At 55.2% G+C, this 18,691-nt stretch overlaps 1 protein-coding gene across 6 annotated transcripts in view; it reads right to left on the bottom strand.

Annotated features, from left to right (window-relative positions):
• Nucleotides 1–13,927: 13,927 nt before the first annotated feature.
• The window catches only part of PXDN (peroxidasin), a 65,947-nt gene continuing 61,183 nt past the window's right edge, over nucleotides 13,928–18,691 (bottom strand). For 4 of the 6 annotated variants that reach the window (XM_059942318.1, XM_059942316.1, XM_059942317.1 and 1 more), the window contains 3 exons: nucleotides 18,516–18,648; nucleotides 16,600–16,710; nucleotides 13,928–16,035 (listed from right to left, as the gene is read on the bottom strand). In XM_059942318.1, coding sequence (XP_059798301.1) covers nucleotides 15,916–16,035; nucleotides 16,600–16,710; nucleotides 18,516–18,648 — 364 coding nt within the window. In that variant the 3' untranslated portion in view covers nucleotides 13,928–15,915. The remainder of the gene's footprint in view (nucleotides 16,036–16,599; nucleotides 16,711–18,515; nucleotides 18,649–18,691) is intronic. The other 2 variants (XR_009506380.1, XR_009506381.1) reach the window with 2 other exon arrangements.

Below are 18,691 nucleotides of genomic sequence, written 5' to 3'. Positions count from 1 at the left end.
CACCAAGAAGCCTGCAACAACCAGCCACAGCCCTCCCTCGCCTGGCCTTTTAAAATGCTTTGTTGAAACCCTTTCAGGGGTTCGGTGCTCGGGGACCCTATCCCCCCATTTCCCTTGCTCGGCCCTGCAATAAACCTTTCTGCTGCTCCGAACTCCGGCATTTCGGTTTGTTTGGCCTCACTGTGCGTCGGGCACATGAACCTGTGTTTGGTAACAAAATCATTTCCAAATCACTTCCTAGAACTAAATATGAAAGGGAAAATTACCAAATTATTGTTTCTAGAAGATTATATAAGAGAACATCTTAATTTTCCTTAAGATTTCTTAATGAGAACCCAAAAAAAACCCATAAAAGAAAAGATTGCTGAGTAGGACTTGATTAAAATGAAGAATAAAAGTAAGTATTAAGTATATTAATATACAGCAAGTACATGTATTAAATATATTAAGAATATATTGAGAGAAGGAAAGGCAGGAGGTGAGAGAAGGAAAGGCAGGAGGTAAGGGAAGAGCAGCTTTCTGTGCGGTCCTGGGGTCGCTGGGTGCTTCCTTGGTTCCTCTGTGACCCCGGGAAGGACCTGCAGCCTCAGCGGGGGGTCCTGGCGGAGCTGACAGGGTGACTGTCCACACCAGCCACATGCACACCTGTGTTAGCCTGAAGTGGCGTCAGATCCCACGTCTCCACCACGGCTGCATCTCCAGGAGCGCGGCACACGTGAACGCCTGCTTTCCCGCACCCAATTCCCTTCTTCCCTCCCTCCCTTCTCTTTTTTAAAAAAGCTTCCCACCAATTCCCCTGTGACTGGACTCCCAGCTGGGATTAGGATTTCTGCCCAGTTTCAGAGTAAACAGCCCTCAGCTACGTCCTTCTCCAAATCCTCTAACTCAACAAGATTTCAGCACAAACCCGCTTCATTAGAGCAGGAGCGCCAGTCACTCACTCCTGCGCCCCGTGAGAGAAGCAGTAATGCAGGGACCCTCGGCTGCTCCGCCCCACAGCATCCGGTCTATAGTTGCAGCTTGATTTTTACAATTTTTCCCCCGTGCACAAAACGCCGGCGATCGGGGAGCCATTCTAACAAATATAGTCCTTGTTTCTTCTGGCCTCTCTCCTAAGAGACCAAGACTGGAGGGTGGAAAGTTCACACCCGGGAGGACATTCCTGATAGAACCCCAAGAAAACGCAGGAAACGTGATTTTACCATGTATTTCTTTGTGATAAAGTGGTCCTCCCAGGTCTGGCAGCTGGAATACAGCTGTGAACATTTGCGCCATCTTAGGGAGAACTCAGCTCCTCCCCACTTTACCAGAAACCAGAGCTCGATCCCCATTCAGTCCCACCGTACGGGGTGTAGGGAGCAAAACCTGCCACCCCAAATGTCTTTGGCCTGTGGATTATTCTGAGCTGAAAACAGTCAAGGCACAAAAGACCCAGGAAGAAACTTTGAGGTTCCCCCTTCGCTGCCTGAAGAATTTAGATAGAGGGCCTGTTACAGGGGCAGAGTATCACCAGACATGCCTGCAGGGGTGGTGGGGAAACCCTTAGAGACCAGAGTCTACCCTGTGTCCTGCTGTCTGCCTGGCCCGGCGAATGTTTGCTTGTCCGTCTCCCTGTGAATGACCTTCCTCCCCTTTCGAGTCCCAAACCCCCAACACCCTCTTTGTCTTTGGTTGAAGATGGTGTTTTAAGGGAGGGTTTGGGCCATTTTGGTGAGCGACTCAGTTTTCCTGGGCGTCTCCCATGCATACGTGTTATTAAAACTTTGATTTTCTCCTGTTAATCTGTCTCATGTCAATTTAATTCTTAGACCAGCCGGAAGAACCTAGGAAGGCAGAGGGACACTTCTTCCTCCCTGGCAGGTGCTAAGGCGGGAATTGCCCTGGAGCAGAGCGCCGTGCCCCCTCTCCCTGGGGCCCCGTGGCCACCCTGTTATCTGGGTCGGGCACATGTTGGCTGGAATGGAAGTGGACAGAGCCTGGCTGGCCACCATGCAAGTGTCATCACCCCGGGTTCTCTTCCGCCGGAGCCTCTGCCGTCTGGCCCCGTGTGTCCTCTGTGCAGCGGGCCGGGAGAGACGCAAGGGGCCAGCTGCCCTAACCCTCCCGCACCACCTCCTGGTACGCGGTGTCCACACACACAGCCTGCTGCGCGCGCCGGAGACCAGGTCTGGCTACTCAGCAGCCTGTTTTGGGTCCTGCACCCCCGAGTCACCAGTATCATGCAAACAGAGGCCAAATGACCTTTTGGGGGATGCTTGTCCCACGTCGTACCCCCAAATTCTTCTGTACTGCAGTTCATGGGAAAGCTCTGCCCCCTGGGCCTGGGGTCAAGGACATCCCCAGGCGCTTGGTGGATCACAGTAATGGTGACTTTATGACTGCGCCTGGCCAGCCTTTCAGACAAGAGAGGCTGTCACCTCTGGGTACGGCAGGGGACGTCTCACAAGTTCCGAGCGAATGTGGGGCTGAGCCTCCCGCGAGGCTTTCCTCCTTGTGCCTGCGGCGCCTCACGTGGGTTCAGAGCATTTCTTAGGCTGTGAGCACCTCCCCCCACCAGCTTCGGAGACTGGGGACCAGTCCTTCCCTTCTGGTCCCAGGCCGGGTGGGCACAGGGACAAGTGTGAGTCCCAAGGCCCCAGAGGGGAGGGGCCCAGCCAACCCCGCTTCCAACACTTAGAGATCATTTCTGCCTCTGCCTGAACTGTGACAGATGCTCCGCTCAGGGGCACGCAGCTCGTTGGCTTCCCCGGCCAGGCCTGCAGGAGGAAGAGGGGGTCCGGGAGACGCCCCCTCCTCCCAGCGCCCCTGACCACACCCGCTTCCCTCGCCCCATTATCCTTTCCTCGTTATTCTGCCTCATGTAGCTGGGCTGGGCGCCCTGTCCCCCCCTGAAACCTCCCCAGCAGAGAGGAGAACAACAGGCTTTGGTGAAAGAGGAGCTTGGCCGGGAGGGACCGGCTCCCACTCGTCAGGACAGGCAGCCCCGGCTCCGCCTGGACCCTGAGGTGCTCCGGCTGCTGGGGAAGCAGGATGTGGACTCTCGCCCTCAGGGGCCGAGTTATTCGGAGGCGCCGGCGCTTTCTCTCCGCAGCTCGTGTCAGAGTCGGGGAGGCACATCCCCAGGGCCCCTGCCTCCTGGGGGTGGGGAGCAGCTGCCCGCGGGCAGGTCAACTAACCGGGAGCTGGTGCCTCTGTGCCCACAGCGAAGCCACTGTCCCCGCACACACGGATTTTCTCACGGGGACCCATTTTACACGGCAGGACGGCTGGACTCCCACGTCCCCAAACAGCCCTCGGTGTCTTCCCAAGACCACAGTGGTTCCCGGCCCTGCGCTCTGGGCCACCGTTCTTCTCCGAGGCCCCAGAGAAGGTCCTGGAGAGCGGACGTCATCCACCTGTGTCCTCAGTGCCTGGACTCCACTGAAACACCAGGTCCCGCTCAGGTGGCCCAGGACACCTCGGGGGTCCATGGTCACGGGTGGGAGCCGAGGCCAGAGAAGCCCATCCCCCCCCGGGCCCTGCCCAGAGTCTCCTACACCATGGGATGCACGGGTTTCGGTGCTGCCTTTGGTCTGGTGAGGGGTCCCGTTCCCAGGCACAGAAGACGGCCTGCTTCCCCAACACGTCCAAGTGCAGCCACGCGGGTGGATATGGGCTGACCAGGCAGGAGGGGCTGTGACCACGGATGTGCTCGGACCGGATGGCGACCCGGGGCCCAGGGGAGAGCAGAGGCCCGGAGCCCTGGGGAGGCCGCCCAGCTCCTGCCCCTCCCCAGGCGGGGCCCCTGCAGGAGGTGGTCGTACTTCTAGGGCCCGGCCGGTCAACGTGAGAGCAGAACCGATGGAAGAGACGTCGCCTCTGTCCTGCGGGCACAGCCAAAGGGGTCTCTGCCTCAGGTGACCCCCTTCCTATACCCGTGGCACAGAGCAGCTTGGGGGTGCCGGCCACGCAGCTCACGGCCCCGGGGAGGAAGGGCTTGGGGCTTCACAACCACCGAAAGTTTTGCAGGGAGATTCACCCCAATTCCTGTGCCGAGCCGACTGCACCGTGTGCCGAGGATTCTGAGGCCAGCTCCGGGGTTGAGGAGAAGCCTACCTTTCACTCTCACAAAGGCTTATTGAGAATTTGCCGCGTCCCAGGTGCCGTGTAAGTGCTAGAGATTCCGGGTGAACAATTTCAACTCTCTCTTATTAGAGGATAAATATCAGACAAAAACTATTTGTGGCAACTTTTCCTTTTTTCTTACTGATAGAGCCTCTAATTTCATAGGTAGAAATGTGCCCATCTGAAAACTGACACTTCTCAGCCCATGCTGCAGACGGGAGCGGCCGTGAGCCACGGTGCTGGCCAGAGAGATGGAAGTTGAGTCCTTGGGGGGTTTCCATGGAATGTCTTCAAGAGGGACAAATCCAACCGGCAGGCTCCCATTTGCTCTTGGCCCTTATTTCTTCCTGCTGCTCTGAACAAGTAAACAATGGCAGGAGCCCCAGCAGCCACTCTGAGAGCACGAGGACAAGGGCCCTACAACAAGGATGGCAGAGCAGAAAGGTAGGCCCTACACTGCCCACCGCCAGATGTCCTGATTTATGAGAGAAAAACAAATTCCTGTCTCTTTGAAGTGACTCTTATTTAGGTTTTCTGCTGTCATAATCCACTCTCACTGGGAACTCAGCAGGTGGACTCAATCCCCAAGGCAACACAAGAAAACAAATGATTCTGGGAGATGTTCAGGTTGACCTGAGTGCTGTGAAGAACGCTGACGAGGAGACGAGGCCCAGTGGCTCTGGATCCAGAGGTCGGGGGAGGTTGAGCTGCGACGCTCGGGACGCACAGGACCCGCCGCACAGGCTGGCTTTCCAGGCAGAGGCCGCGGCAAACCCGAGGTTTGTGTCGCAGCTGGAGGAGGCGGGGTGGGAGGCAGTGTGGATGGACGGCACTGAGGGGCCTGGGCATGGCACGTGGCGTCGGGAAGAGCAGGGGGTGAGCGAGAGCGCCCTGCGAGGCCGGGCTTCCGGATCACAGGGGAGAGCTCAGCGTGGAGCACTCCCCAGGAGGTCGCTGGACAGAGTTTGGGGCAGATCGGGGGATCTGCCCCGGGTCTCTGCTTTCTGCCCAGGACACTGGGGGCTGCTCTGGGCTGGGCAGGGTGGCCAGCAGCACCCTGCCCCCCCCCCCCAGATGCCCCTGTCGTCCCCAGGCATCGCCCGTGTTCCAAGGTTCAGAACCAGCGCTCTACTGTCCCGTATGGAGGGGACAGGGTGCAAGAGGGCAGAGTGGAAGGGGGAGACCGGCAAGGAGGGCGTGAGGGGTCCCAGGATGCAGTGGGGACAGGCCACATGCCTGGAAAACCACTGGCAGACGCGCTGGTGGTTGAATGGCCCCCGCCAGGCACAGGAAGGACTCTGCTGGCCTGACTTGTGCATGTGCCGGGACAATCGAATGTCCTAGACACATAGGACCCCAGCTCCACACCATGGAGGGGCCAGGACCACGGGGAGGGCTTTCTGTGAGAGCTGCCGGACAGGACTCAGAGGACAGAGGACGGCACGGTTGGGGGGTGACCTCCCCCGGTGACACTGGTCTTTTATCTGCTTCTGCGGGTGCCGGACAAGGGCCCCAGGAGTGTGAAGCGTCGCTTGTGGACTCAGGCCTGGGACGAGGCCGCGCACAGTGGTACTGTCGCTGGGAAGGGGCAGCTGGGGGCACAGCTGGAGGGTCAGACGCTCCCCGTGGGCTGCTCTCAGATTTCCTGGTGGAGACCAGGCAGGCAGGCGGTCTGAAGCCTGGGGACGGCTCTGAGCTCCAGAAACACTTGCAGGAGACTCGGGGGAGGTTAGACGTATCTCCAGGAACCCTCACCTTCAAACAAGGAAACCCCGTCTTGGCCAACACCGTGCGGGACCAAGGCTCTGTCCAGCTTGTCGGTTTTTCTGCTGCAGGTACTTCAGGACGTAGGGACACCACTGCACATGGGGGGAGAATCCAGCAAAAGCTGCCCCTGGCCTGACGGCCACTCTGTCTGAAGCAGAGTCTCTCATGGCTCCCTGACCTGGCAGCAGAAATTCCTGCTGACTCCTGCTTGGTGAAGGCCTCAGGCCGGGAGAGCATATGGTGCAGAACCTTAGGGGGTGAGATGACAAAGCACCTGGAAAGGACCAGGCCCAGACAGCACACACTGGCGACTCTGGGATTAATTTTAAGCACCAATTGTTCCAGCTTTTGCCAAACACAAGGAACCCTTCCAAGAGCCCTAGTGCACAGCCTCCCAACAGAAACAGCACTGCAGGTCCAGCCAACCCTGGTTGGAAGATTCTAGAAGACCTGGGTGGGACCAAAGCCATCCACTCCCAGTTTATGGACAATTCAGATTGCTAACGTTTTCCTGAGCATAAGTAATTACAATAATTCCAGGAAACCAGATTTCCATGAAGGCACTTAGGGCAAATCTGGAGGAAACACCTTTAGTTTTGTAAGATTCACTGACAGTTGCCCTAAAAGATGGAAAAATACAAAAGGTGGAGGGCAAGATAATAAACGGGCAAAGTCTGAGTAGTTGATACTTGCCCTGATAACAGACAACCGTTCACATGGTTACTTTCCTGTAAAGGACCTGTGCTCCCTTGTGGTTAAAGGTGCGACTGGCCCCCGAGGGACCCTCACACAGCTGTGATGGGGAACTTGCATTCCTGGCTCCTCTGAGTGTGACTGGCACACCCACCGCCTCCCTGAAGACCCCGTCTTGCTGCGAGGGGGGGTCCCCCTCCAGGCGGTGGTTGGTACACGAGTGGCCATGTCCTCGCAGCCCACGGGGACAGCCCCAGCGGTGGGCACTGCCCAAGACACCCGACCACCACTGTTCCCTGGGCTGTGAACGGGGGTCCTTGTGTTTCTGGGGGTGAAGCAGCTGACGCGACCCTGGATGCCACCGAGATCCACGTCTTCCGCTGAAAGGTTACAGCAGCCTCAAGAGGGACGTGGAGATAAGAGCTCACATGGGGGCCTGCTTCCTTGGGGCTCAGGTGCACCCACGTTACCACGTGCCTGGCCAGCAAAGTTCACGTTCTCTCTGGGGGCTGAGCTACGTTTTTGTCATTGGCAACAAGAGTTCTGACGGATCTACGTTGTAATTCTGGGACTCGGCAATTCGTCTTTCGAATTTCAGCCAGAGGGTGTCAGCTCAGGCTTTGAAAACGTCCCCGCGGCGTCAGCAGAGCTCGGTGTCTGTCTCCAGGGATGGAAGGAGAGAAGAAATCCACACCTAATGCTGTCCTGCTTTATGAGGAAGGTGCGCTTTTTCCTGTCTTACAGGAGGAGAAAGGGAACCCAGGTAGGTCAGGTAACTTGTCAAAAGTCAGCCAGGTGGCACGTAGGTGTCAGGGGAACTCAGAGCACTGGTTTTCCACCCCAGCACGCCGATCCGTACAGTGACCAAGAACGAAATCAAAGAGATCTCTTCGAGCCCAGAGACGAAAGGGTGGCCCTTACATCACCCTAACTGCAGCTACAGCAGGAAGACGTCCCCAAGAGCCGTTCTACGACCTCACGAGGCTGCGGCCACGCCAGCACGTGGGTGAGTCATATGAGGGAGAAGGATCCAGAAGCCGGCAGCACCTGGGCTCGCACGGGCCCCTCGGGGTCCTGGGGCCTCGTCCAGGGCGGGGAGGGGTGAGGGAGCGGGTCGCAGAGTTAGACCAGACCGAGACGCGGCCAGCTCAGCTCTCAGTTCTCCCCACTCGCTGACCAGGGTCCAGCTGCTTCCCCAGATTCCACAGCTGTGGAAAGTCTGCACACCTTTGCTGCTCTGGACATCAGCTTAGGGCCTGGACGCTAGGACAGTGAGACCTGTGTCTGGGTGCCCACTGGGTCGATCGGAATTTAGAGTGGACTAATTATTTCATAGGGTATAGAAAAGAAAATTAGGTTTACATGGCTTTTCCTAGGCCTGAGAATGGTATGTTTATGAAGAAATAAATAATGGGGGGGCTGTTTTGACTCATTTTTGTGAAAACCAGAGAACCCCCTGCATGACTTTCCTGGAGTTTCTCTCTCCTCCAGGGTTATGTCTCCACTGCCGAAAGAAAGCAGGGGAGGAAGCCCATTCCCGTCGGGTCAATAAAGGGCAGCAAGCCCCACCCATTGTGAGGAGGCCGGTGGCACAACGGGGACAGAGGCGAAAGGTCACCATCACGCCCTCAGGACGGCGGCTGGTGGCCGCAGCGAGGCTGTCCTGACCGTGCTGTGGTCACGCAGCAGCTGGCAGCCCTGTGCCTGCTCCCCGCGCCCCCAGACCCACGCCTCAAGCACTGTCCCAGCGACTTCGCAGTCTCGCCTGTCTCTTCAGACACGCTATCTGCAAAAATAAGGTTATTACAATCAGCCTCCAAGTAAAGACCTTCACCTTGAAGAGCGATGGGGCCGTTGACAGTGAGACATGAGGGCCAGAATCAGCAATGACTTTTTAAAATTTAATTTTTATTTTATATAGGGGTGTAGTTGATTTACAGTGCTGTAATAGTTTCGGGTATACAGCAAAGTGATTCAGTTATATATATATATATATACATCTCTTCTTTTCCCATATAGGTTATTACAGAATACTGAGTACAGTTCCCTGTGCTATACAGTAGGTCCTTGTTGGGTCTCTATTTTATATATAGTAGTGTGTATCTGTTAATCCAAGACTTCTGATTTATCCCTCCCCCAACCTTTCCCCCCTTTGGTAACCGTTAAGTTTATTCTCTATGTCTGTGCGTCTGTTTTTGTTTTGTAAATAAGTTCATTTGTGTCACAGTTTGGATTCCACACATAAGTGATACCGTATGGTATTTGTCTTGCTCTTCCTGACTTACTTCACTCGGTATGACAACCTCTATATCCACCCATGTTGTTGCGAATGGCATTATTCCATTTTTTTAATGGCTGAGCAATATTCTATTGTATGTATGTACCAAGTAAGAATTCATGGAGATAAAGGTAAGAGGGGGTCACTAAGGAGTCTGTAACTGGCCAGGACGGAGAGCTGAACTCAGGAACGATAATGGGTGAGCCCGCAGAGCAGCACAGGCAGACGGGCGCCCCTGCTCCCACTGGCACTTTCTCGGAGGTCGGTCGCCAGGGGCTCAGGTGGTCAGCAGTGGGCAGGGGGCGCGTGGGAGTAGTTCACGTAAGGAGGGTAAGGACAAGGGCAGACACAAAAGCAGGAGAGGGGCACAGGGCGGGGGTGGGGCGGAATTCAGTCGCACGGGAAGGAGGCTGGGGGCCGAGGCTGTGTCCAGGTGTATCCCGGCCTCTGCAAGACCTGGGGTGTCGGCCGTTGGCCTCTCGTTTCAAAATACTCTGAGTCCGATGAGGGAGTTTCTCATTAAAACTCTGTTGCCTTTAAATTCAGGCAGCCTGTGAAATATTTCATCATCCTCTTCCTTCTTCCTGTTTGCATGAAAACACAAGTTACTGCTTACTGAGAACTAAATGTGGAACCTGGGGGATCGGTCTTTAAGCCAGACGTCTCCAGGAGCACAGCTGTACCCGAGTGGCCAGAAAGAGAACCACACGCCTATGGCACTTGTGTTAGAGCCTGGTTCTGTGCCAGGCACTCGATATGAACCCCCCAGCTGTCTGTACAGCAGGAACAGGTGGTGTGAACTAAACTATACACTATACACACACACACACACACACACACACACACATATATGTATGGCCCCGGGTGCAGTGTCTTGGTAAGCTAATAAAAGCGTAGTTAGGATAGTAGTTCAGCACAAATAAGAAATCATATTTCAAGCATTCAGATTCCCAAAGTTACAGAATTTTGTCCCCCCATGTGAGGAACATTCAATGAATTAGGCACTTCCAGCAGCATCTTGGGTGAAGCACAGCATGAATCAAAGTGTTAATTCAACGTAGGTGTTCGTTTTCTCTAAGTTTGGTGAAATGAGAAAAGTACTGGCCTCGGTGTCAGAAGAAGTGGGTTTGAGTCTTGGGTCCACGATTCCCGACTTCTGTGGGTGCTGAGGGCCACGGGCAGCAGAGGCGAGACCCAGCCCGGCTGAGACGTTCCGCGGACACACGGCCAAGGCGGCACCAGCACCCTGTCCCCTCTCACTTTACTCACACTGAATCACGATGACCAGAAATGATGCCCGTGGCTATTCTCCGAGTTAATTTCTGGTGCCGTAATTTTTAAAGAACACAAACACCAATGTTTTCCAGGGACTTCCTGTGAGAACAGCTGCAAATTAAGTCATCCAGCAGAGGCTCCGTTTGTGTACCCTGATTTGTTTTGCTGGAAGATAAAACAACAGAAGAATCCGTCTGGGTGCCAGGAAGGATGAAGGTAATGGGAAAAGCATGTAACAATGATGTCATGCAGCTCCGAAATTTAGGGCTTTCAGTCGAGGGTTAATAACCATTACAGAGAGATTCGATTTTGATAAAACACATCAAAAATAACACTTTCCATGATACTTAAGATTATGCTCAATGTTGGAAAAGGAAAGAAAGTTATCATGAAAATCAGAAGATTCCTACCCCTCTCCTTCCCCAAACCTCCCGGACAGAAAAGCCACACCGGACTCACCATTCTACCCTTGAACAGTCCCTGCAAGCCACAGAGGGACAGTCCCCTCCCTCCCCAGTAACACCAAAGTGCCCATAAAGAAGCTATTTCTGAAAAACAGGGCTTCCTGGCAGAACCAACTAGACCAGCATTAGGCTGATGTTCAGAGTTATAATGGGAAAAAAGCCTGACTTTGAGATCACTCTGCTAAGTTAGGGAAACGTTCATGGCCGGAGGTAAGGCTGCTGTGGGAAAGACCACGGAGACCTTCTGGCGGGCTTCCTTCCTCTGGAGACCCCGTCTCTGGAGAAAGAAATCCAGACACTGAAAGAGCAAATAAGACTGAGCTATTTTTCACAAATCCCACAAACATTAAAATAGGCACCATTTTTGTTGTGCTCATCCATGTACAATGCTTGGTGTCAGTCTATTTATCTCTTGTAAAAATTAAAAAAAAAAAAAAAATAGGCACCACTAGAGCTTCTGGAACCCTCCAAATTCAAACATGCTGCCTCACTGTCAACGCCTCCAGGTTTTGGGTCTGAGAGTATTTGTTACCATAAGCATAAAAGAAGGCAAATCCACAATTTGAAGATTTCAAGCATAAAGCCTTAACACTCAATACCTGAGGAAACAAGAATGTGGTCTGTTCAGGGCCTTTGTCAAAGTAGCCGCATTAGAGAAAACAGGATGGCAGCCCAAAGGGACACCCCAGCGGGAAGGAGCCTTTTCAGAGAGGAGCCGATGGGACAGGACACAGGTCGCGGGACAAGCTGGCTGCGGGGGGGGCGCCCCAGGGCCGGGTCATATCTGGATTCAGCCCCAGGGCTGCCCTCCACTTGCGGGTGGCCTGGTGCAGGTCCCCCGCCTCTGGGCCCATATCCCCTCTTCTGCAATTACAGGGCAACCCGTTAGCTGTTCAAGCCGAGGCTCCCAACCGTCCATGGTGGGGATTTGGGAAATGCAAGGCTTTGGTGGCTTTGGGGACAGAGGACTCCACACCCCAATGGCTGACGTGCTCTGTCCTGCTCCCCCGTCTCCTGTCTCCAAGGTTCTAGGGTCTCATGGCTACAGCTGCAGATGGTGATGAGGTGGTAAAACCAGAAAAAAAATACTCAGATGACTTCCTGAAACTCTGTCAGAAAATACTTTTTTTAAAAAATGCTCTTGGGTCATTCTCTAAGCACAAGGAAGAATCTTTTTTTTTTTTTTTTAAACATCTTTATTGGAGTATAATTGCTTTACAATGGTGTGTTAGTTTCTGCTTTATGACAAAGTGAATCAGCTATACGTATACATATAAGGAAGAATCTTTTGGCAAATCATTTGGCAAACAAAACACAACTATTTATGTCACTGAGCACATAATTTTGACCACAGGAAACAGGTGTGAATATTTTAAGAAGGAACGAGGAATGTTTCCATACATTCTCCTCATTTTTCCTTTAAATAAGACTTTATTTTTTTAAGGGCAGTTTTAGGCTTACAACAAAATTGAGAGGAAGGTACAGAGAGGTCCCATATATCTCCCTGCTCCCCAACTGTTAAAACTGCTTAATTTTTTAATATCTTTCTAATGATTTCAGATTTTTATTATGAAATAAAATATGCAAAAAATTACCTAAAAGTAAATTGACAGCTTAATAAATTATTGTAAAGAAACTCTCATGAAAACCACCAAGATCAAGAAATTAGGTATTACCATAATCCTCTCAGAATCCCTTCATCTGTATCTTTCCAGTTACCGCCTGGTCTCTTCTCATAGGTAATCCCTCTCTTGATTTTTTTAATATCAATCTCTCTCCTCATTTTTTTTTTTGTTGAAGTTTTGAATTTTATTTTATTTTTATACAGCAGGTTCTCATTAGTTATCTATTTTATACATATTAGCGTATACATGTCCATCCCAATCTCCCAGTTCATCCCACCACCACTACCCTCCCCCACCCCGCTTTCTACCCTTGGTGTCCATGTTTGTTCTCTACATGCGTCTCTATTTCTGCCCTGCAGACCGGTTCATCTGTACCGTTTGTCTTCTCTCCTCATTTTCTAAAGCAAAATACAAACGCTTTTTGCCAACTTCACAACATCCATTTCATTTCAATTGAAATGGCACAGGACGCTTGGCCCTGTGTTGACCTGGGTCAACCTCTGACCAGGAAAGCGCCTCATTTAATTTGTCTTTTGTTGACCGAGGGGTGGAGAGCAGGTGAGCTGCAGGTGGGCCAGGTGAGATGAACCTCTGCACCTCGGGCCCCAGCCTCTGGCAGAGGCGGCCTCCAGCTGAGTGGAATGGACTGTGGACCCCGGGTCCCCTGGGGAGGCGGTCAGGGCACCATGCCACCACTGTGCCTGCTCAGAATCTGGCCGAAGGGGGACTGCTCTAGCCCACCCCGAAGCTCAGACTGACCGATGGTCCTTCCGTGGGCCAGGGGGCCGCCATCCGTCCCAGGTGTGGGCAGCACACCAGGTGTGGCCGGCACACGGCACAGGTGCTGGTCTTGGGTCTTGGGGGAGGGAGAGGAAGTCCAGGCAGGTCCGGCTCCGGGTCTGCAGCCTGGCCTCCACATCCACCTCGTCCAGTCTTTCTATCAACCTTCGGCCCACACGCCCTTCTGTAGCCACTCTACCTGGGTACCTGCTCCCCGAGCTCCAGCTCATGGCGATCCTGAAGTACCCAACACTACATGGAGGGGAAGTTTATTCACGTTACACAAAAACGTACGTAACACGACATCTGTCACTCGAAGAAAAGACAGCTGCTCGAGTCCTTCCATGCAATCCCTCACCTTCCCCTGTGACCTGGGCGAGCTCCCCAGGAGAGCATCAGAGGATTCAGCCTTGGCATTGCCTGCAGTGAGGCAGGATCGTGAAAGTTCAAGCGTCTCATCACAGATTTTGAAATGATTTGGCAAATTCAAAAAATTCAGTACTGAATTTTTCCCTTTCAATTTTCTTCTTGCGATAACTCCGTAAAGAGTCATGATTTTTCCAGCTCCTGCAAAGACACCCTCACATCCCTTCCAGGTCCCTTCAGGACGGCATCCTCTCTCCTGCCTGGACCCAGGGCACCAGGGGCTGGAAAGCTGTCGCACAGTCACACGTTTCTGGCCACAGAGCCAGAAACCTTGGGGGTGGGGTAGGGGCTGGGTTTCTCCTGGGAGCTCGCCCCCAACCTGCCCAAAATTCACAACACGGAGGTCAGCTCCGTCCACAGACAGCATCCCAGCCACAGGGGAGGACAGCCTCCGTTTAACTAATCCCCTTGTTTTTCTTCCTTTTCCACATTTTTCTATGAATGGTGGTCCATGCAGAGTCCCTGGGCTCCCCCGGGGACCCGCCTCTGGGATCGGCTCATGAAAAGAACACTCATTCTCCGTTTGAAAATGTGGCCCATTTATTGGAACTGAAAGGCATCGTTACATAGTGCAAACGTCTCTTTGGTGACGGACTGATTACAATGAACAGAAGAAAGGCACTTGCTCCTGGCAAAGGGTTAGAAAAGTCAGGGAATATGTACACGCCGCTCCCCACGGGGCTGGAGGCGTGTCCATGCCCCTCCCACTGCCTCATTAAACGGCCGATTCTGCAGACGTTCCAACCGCAACCGCAGAACCTCTCTGTGAATCAGTCAGCCTCCCGTCGGGCGAGACAACACCGCCCTAGGCTGCCTGTCTAAACCCACCCTCTGCATGAAACCACAGATAAACCTCCCGGGCACCTTCAAACACCAAAACACTCCAGAAAGCGGGATTTTATACCTGAGCAACTTACATAACCATCAACTTTCAGACAAAGTTATCTGTTTTCTGCTTACAGAGATTGGTTCCAAGATTTGGTTATTTATTCAGTGTGAGTTATTATTTCAAAAGAAGTCCCGTGCCCGTGAAACACTGGAGATTTTACTGATCACTTAGTGATGTGTGAGGACAGACTTCAAGCCGACCGTGTTTAAGCTGCTGTCAAGTCCTCGGGCTGGAATGTTAGCAGGGCAGGCACTGGGGTCCCCTGTGGCCGGGATGGAGGCCTGTGCTGGGCTGAAACCAGGCTTTCAAACTGCCCACTACCTGCCGGATGCTGGCGGGAGCCCTGCCCGCCCCGCCCCCCGCCCCCTGTGATGAGCTCCACGCGGGCCACAGGCTTTGGCCCCTCAGACCGAGACGGCCGGGGACCTTGAGGGTCTCTCGTGGGAAGGGCAGGTGGGCGCTGTATCTGTGCCCAGCACAGGACCCGGTTCGCTGTGGACACTCAGGTCTGCGGAACTGAGCAGGATGTCCAGGGACACGTTTCTCAGAACACGCACCACTTTGTATTTGGAACAAGACAGGAGGCTTTTGGTCAGTTAAAAAGACAGAGACCATGAGGTATGGAAGTTGCTTTTCACTGAATCCTACGAGAACTTTGGCAGAGTGGAAATGATTTTTCTGATGTATCTAAAACTAAAACATGGGCGAAATTTCATAAAACATCACACGTTGTGAAAATAGAAATGAGGTATAGGGATTGGTTGTTTTTCTTCAATGCACTCACACAACTTGAAGTTAGAAAGTTCCCAACATTCGAACTCCTCCCGTTGGAGGAAGAATCTAGAGCACTGTGGCCCTCCCGTGGGCTCTGGTGGGACAGAGCACGCGCTGGCCGTGGATAACGCTGGCCACGCAGGTCAGTAGGTACCGCGGTGTGGAGCGGAGGGTTTTCACGTCTGGTCCACACCAGCCAGCGTGCGTGCAAGTTACAGGTGAACGCGTACCTGTTCTAAACGCGGCTGAAAAACCTTCCAATCCCGGGCGAAGGAGTCGGGAGCCGCAGGACATGCCGCTGCTTCAGGCGGCGGGGTCACCGCCCTGTGGGTCCAGGCGATGCCCTGGGAGCTGCCGAGGGCCAGGGCTGGGGGATGTGCTCACTGCCCAGACCAGTCACCCAACACGCTCCGCAGACACTGCTCCGTGTGCCAGAGTGCTTTTCTTTCAAATCCCGTGTCCCTCCTCTGGCGGCTCCACTCTGCAAGCTCCTGGTGCCAGAACCAAGCGGGACTAACTTTCAGTTGAGAAGAAACGGTGATATTAGGTGAAATCAATTTAAGAGCCTAAATGATTGAATTGTGCAATTTAATAGTAGCACCAATTTTTCATTTAGAAAAAATTAAATAAAAACCTGAGAAATCTAACATGAAGTTAGGACACGTGTCTGCTCCGTGGTCTGTTGGCGAACACTCCGGCCCGAGCCCACTGGGAGAGTTCCGACACGGCTCCGTGCCGTGGCCCCGAGACGTCCCAGCCTCGCTGTCCCCTGTCCCCTGCACTGCCCGTTCCGGCCTCGCTCTCCAGGGCACGAGTGGGAAGCTCAGGGCTCAGAGGCACTCAGGGCTTCTTCCCCATGGAGTCTCCCGGGCAGAGAGGACAGCAGGCCCCGCCGACCCTCACGGGTGCTGGACAATCGGCCGGCTGGCAAGTCTCCACGAAGCAGGTGACCTGCCCGTCCTGGAGGAGAGACGGCGCCCGAGCCCGTCAGTCCTGGGGACCCGGCCCCTGCATCTCACCCCACCCCCAGCTCTGACCTCCCACTGGGGACCCCGGGATCACGTCCCTGGGTGTCAACCAGGAGGAGGGCCGGCTAGAGAGGAGCTGGGAGGACAGGGCTGTGCCCAAACCTGACAACCACCAGGGACACCGGACGGACCCCCGCTCCTCCAGGGCCAGGGCACAAAGTCCCTTCCCCATCTGCACCGACCCGCCCGCCATCCTCCCGTCCTGGCTCCCAACCCCCACCCCGAGACTCCCGCCCAGCCTGGGCAGCGGCCAGGTCCCTCTCTCCCGCGGCCCCCGCTGCCCCCTCTGTCCACTTGCTCCAGGACCGAGAACCAGCCCCTCCCCGCCCGTGTGGACAGCCCCGCGCCGACCAGGGGCAGTGATGTCCTGTCGACCTTTAACAACGGCTCCGGGGGAGGAGCCCTGAGCTCTCAAGGGACGTGGGAGGGGACCCCACAGCTGAGCGCCCTGACGGCCCTGCTGCCTGCCCGGGTCCCCCGCGGCATCCACACTCACGCGGCATTCACAGACGGTGCAGGGATCCCGTTTCCACGTGGCACCGTCCGCGCGAGGGCTGCCGTCTGCATCCGCGCACTCGGTGCTGAGCCGAGACTCGAGTTTCTTTATCTGCGGCAAAGCAGAAGCGCCGGTCACTCGGATGCAGCGGGCGGCTCGGGTACCGCGCACCTGCTCCCTCACTTGAAACGATGCCTCACGACGGACGGGACCGAGGTGAATATTCTAAAGCACTTTCCTGGCACCTCAGATTTACTCGTTAGGCAGCTGGTAGCTGTTTGTCCAAAAGCTCCATGGCAATAGCCCGACCTCCACCGTATCTGAGGCCAGAAGAGCACGAACAGCCCGACCTCCACCGTATCTGAGGCCAGAAGTGCACAACTGTTAAGTACGGTGAGTAGTCGGTAAAGAAGAGAAGAGAAACCTTAGAAAGCAGCGAAGAGCATGCCGGCACAGGGCCGGGTGACGAGAACATTCTGCACCAGCTTCTCAAAGGAGCTCTGGGCCGTGACCGGCTGCTGACCCCGACGCACGCCGGCCCCTGCTTGGGGCCACCCTCTTGCTGGGAGGGAGGCGCTGACAGGGTGGCAGAGGCTGGAAACCCCTGGGCCTCTGCACCGTGGAGGGTCCGGCAGCCCCGGCACGTTTCCCTCTGGGATACGTGAGAGGAAAGTAAACTTCCACCTCGTTTAGCCCACCCTCGCTCGGGTCTTCCGAGTCTCAACTAACTGATAAAACGAGGTGTGGGGCGGGCACTGCCGGGCGTGGGGTGGCCAGCCTCTCACCGCCCCGTCTCCGATCAGCCTGACCCGTCTGTGCAGAGCGACCCGGCCTCTCCGCCACTCCCTGTGGACTCTCAGGGGTCGGGGGTCAGCTGTGTTGCCCTGGGCACTCACCCCAGGGTGCAGCCCCACCCTGGGCCCTCAGGACACGCTGTGCGGTCAGCTCAGGATCTGCTTGGGTTTGCTGTCTCCAGCTCCAGGCAAAGGGCTTCTTGTCCGGGCCCTGAACCCAGTGGGAGGCCGGCTGGGGCCCGCCCTCCCTCCCCAACTGTTAGCACCTGAGGCTGTCAACTCTGTCCCCAGACCCCGAGGCGGGAGGAGAAGCTACAGGGCAAGCACAGGGCAGATGCAGAGCAGCCGGAGCTTCTCCCCGGGGCCGAACGGAAGATACAAACGTCTTCCAAGCCCGCGGACTGAGACCCCCAGAAGCAGGACGTGGCCGGCAGCACAGATCCCCCACTCGCAGGCCTGTCTCTGGAAGGTTCCAGAGCATCAGAAGCCCTTCTCACTAGGACCTTCTGAGATCTGCATGCGTCCTGTTAACCTGAGATCTCACTCTTCACTCCCACTTAGGTGACATCTCACTGAGACCCCCGTACAGACACGGCAGGGGCGGGGTGCAGAGGGAAGAGCATTCATTGTCTGCAAACCCTGCAGACCCCCAGGGAAGAGCCCCGGAGTACGGATGTGCCGGTGCCCTTCCGGCATCCAAGGGGACCCGACCTCCATCAAAACCTCCTGACCCACCCTGGGAGCAGAGGTTTAACAGTCATCCCTGAAGAGGAGACTTTGGGCAGGGCTTGAGGTTGCAATTCTGCGTGGCCCTGACCCTGAGCCCCTCACAGCCAGTGTTCGGGGGGAACCCGCGCCCCTCACCCAACGCACCAGTGGGCAGCCCACGGCCGAGGGTCCCCGGTCCCAGGAAGTCCAAGGACAGCTCAATGTGGCCCAGCTGGAGCCAAGCCACAAAGAAGGGCAGAGAGACAAAAGTGACCTCCCTGGAGGCTCCGGGACCGAGGACCAGGGGTGTGCGGGCAGCATCTTCCCTTCACCGTCACGGGAGAAACGCACACCGGGCCCAAGGGTGGAGAGGGGCCGGGCAGGCCGGGGAGGTGAGGATGGGGAGCGCCCCACCTGCTTCCTGAGGTCCCTGATGGTCTTCTGCATCTCCAGGACAAACTCCCGGAAGTCGCTGGTCCCTGCTACTGGTGGGCGCTCAAAGGCGGCGGCCGAGGCGTTACTGAGCCTCGTCCCGGGCGTCCCGGCTCTGCTCGGGAGAAGCAAGGGAGACTCAGCGACACAGCCAAGGG

The sequence above is a fragment of the Balaenoptera ricei genome, chromosome 13 (assembly GCF_028023285.1).
Source record: "Balaenoptera ricei isolate mBalRic1 chromosome 13, mBalRic1.hap2, whole genome shotgun sequence".
In the NCBI taxonomy this organism is placed as follows: domain Eukaryota; kingdom Metazoa; phylum Chordata; class Mammalia; order Artiodactyla; family Balaenopteridae; genus Balaenoptera; species Balaenoptera ricei.
Note: the sequence above shows the minus strand (reverse complement) of the source record. Positions and strands in the feature narration are given on the sequence as shown.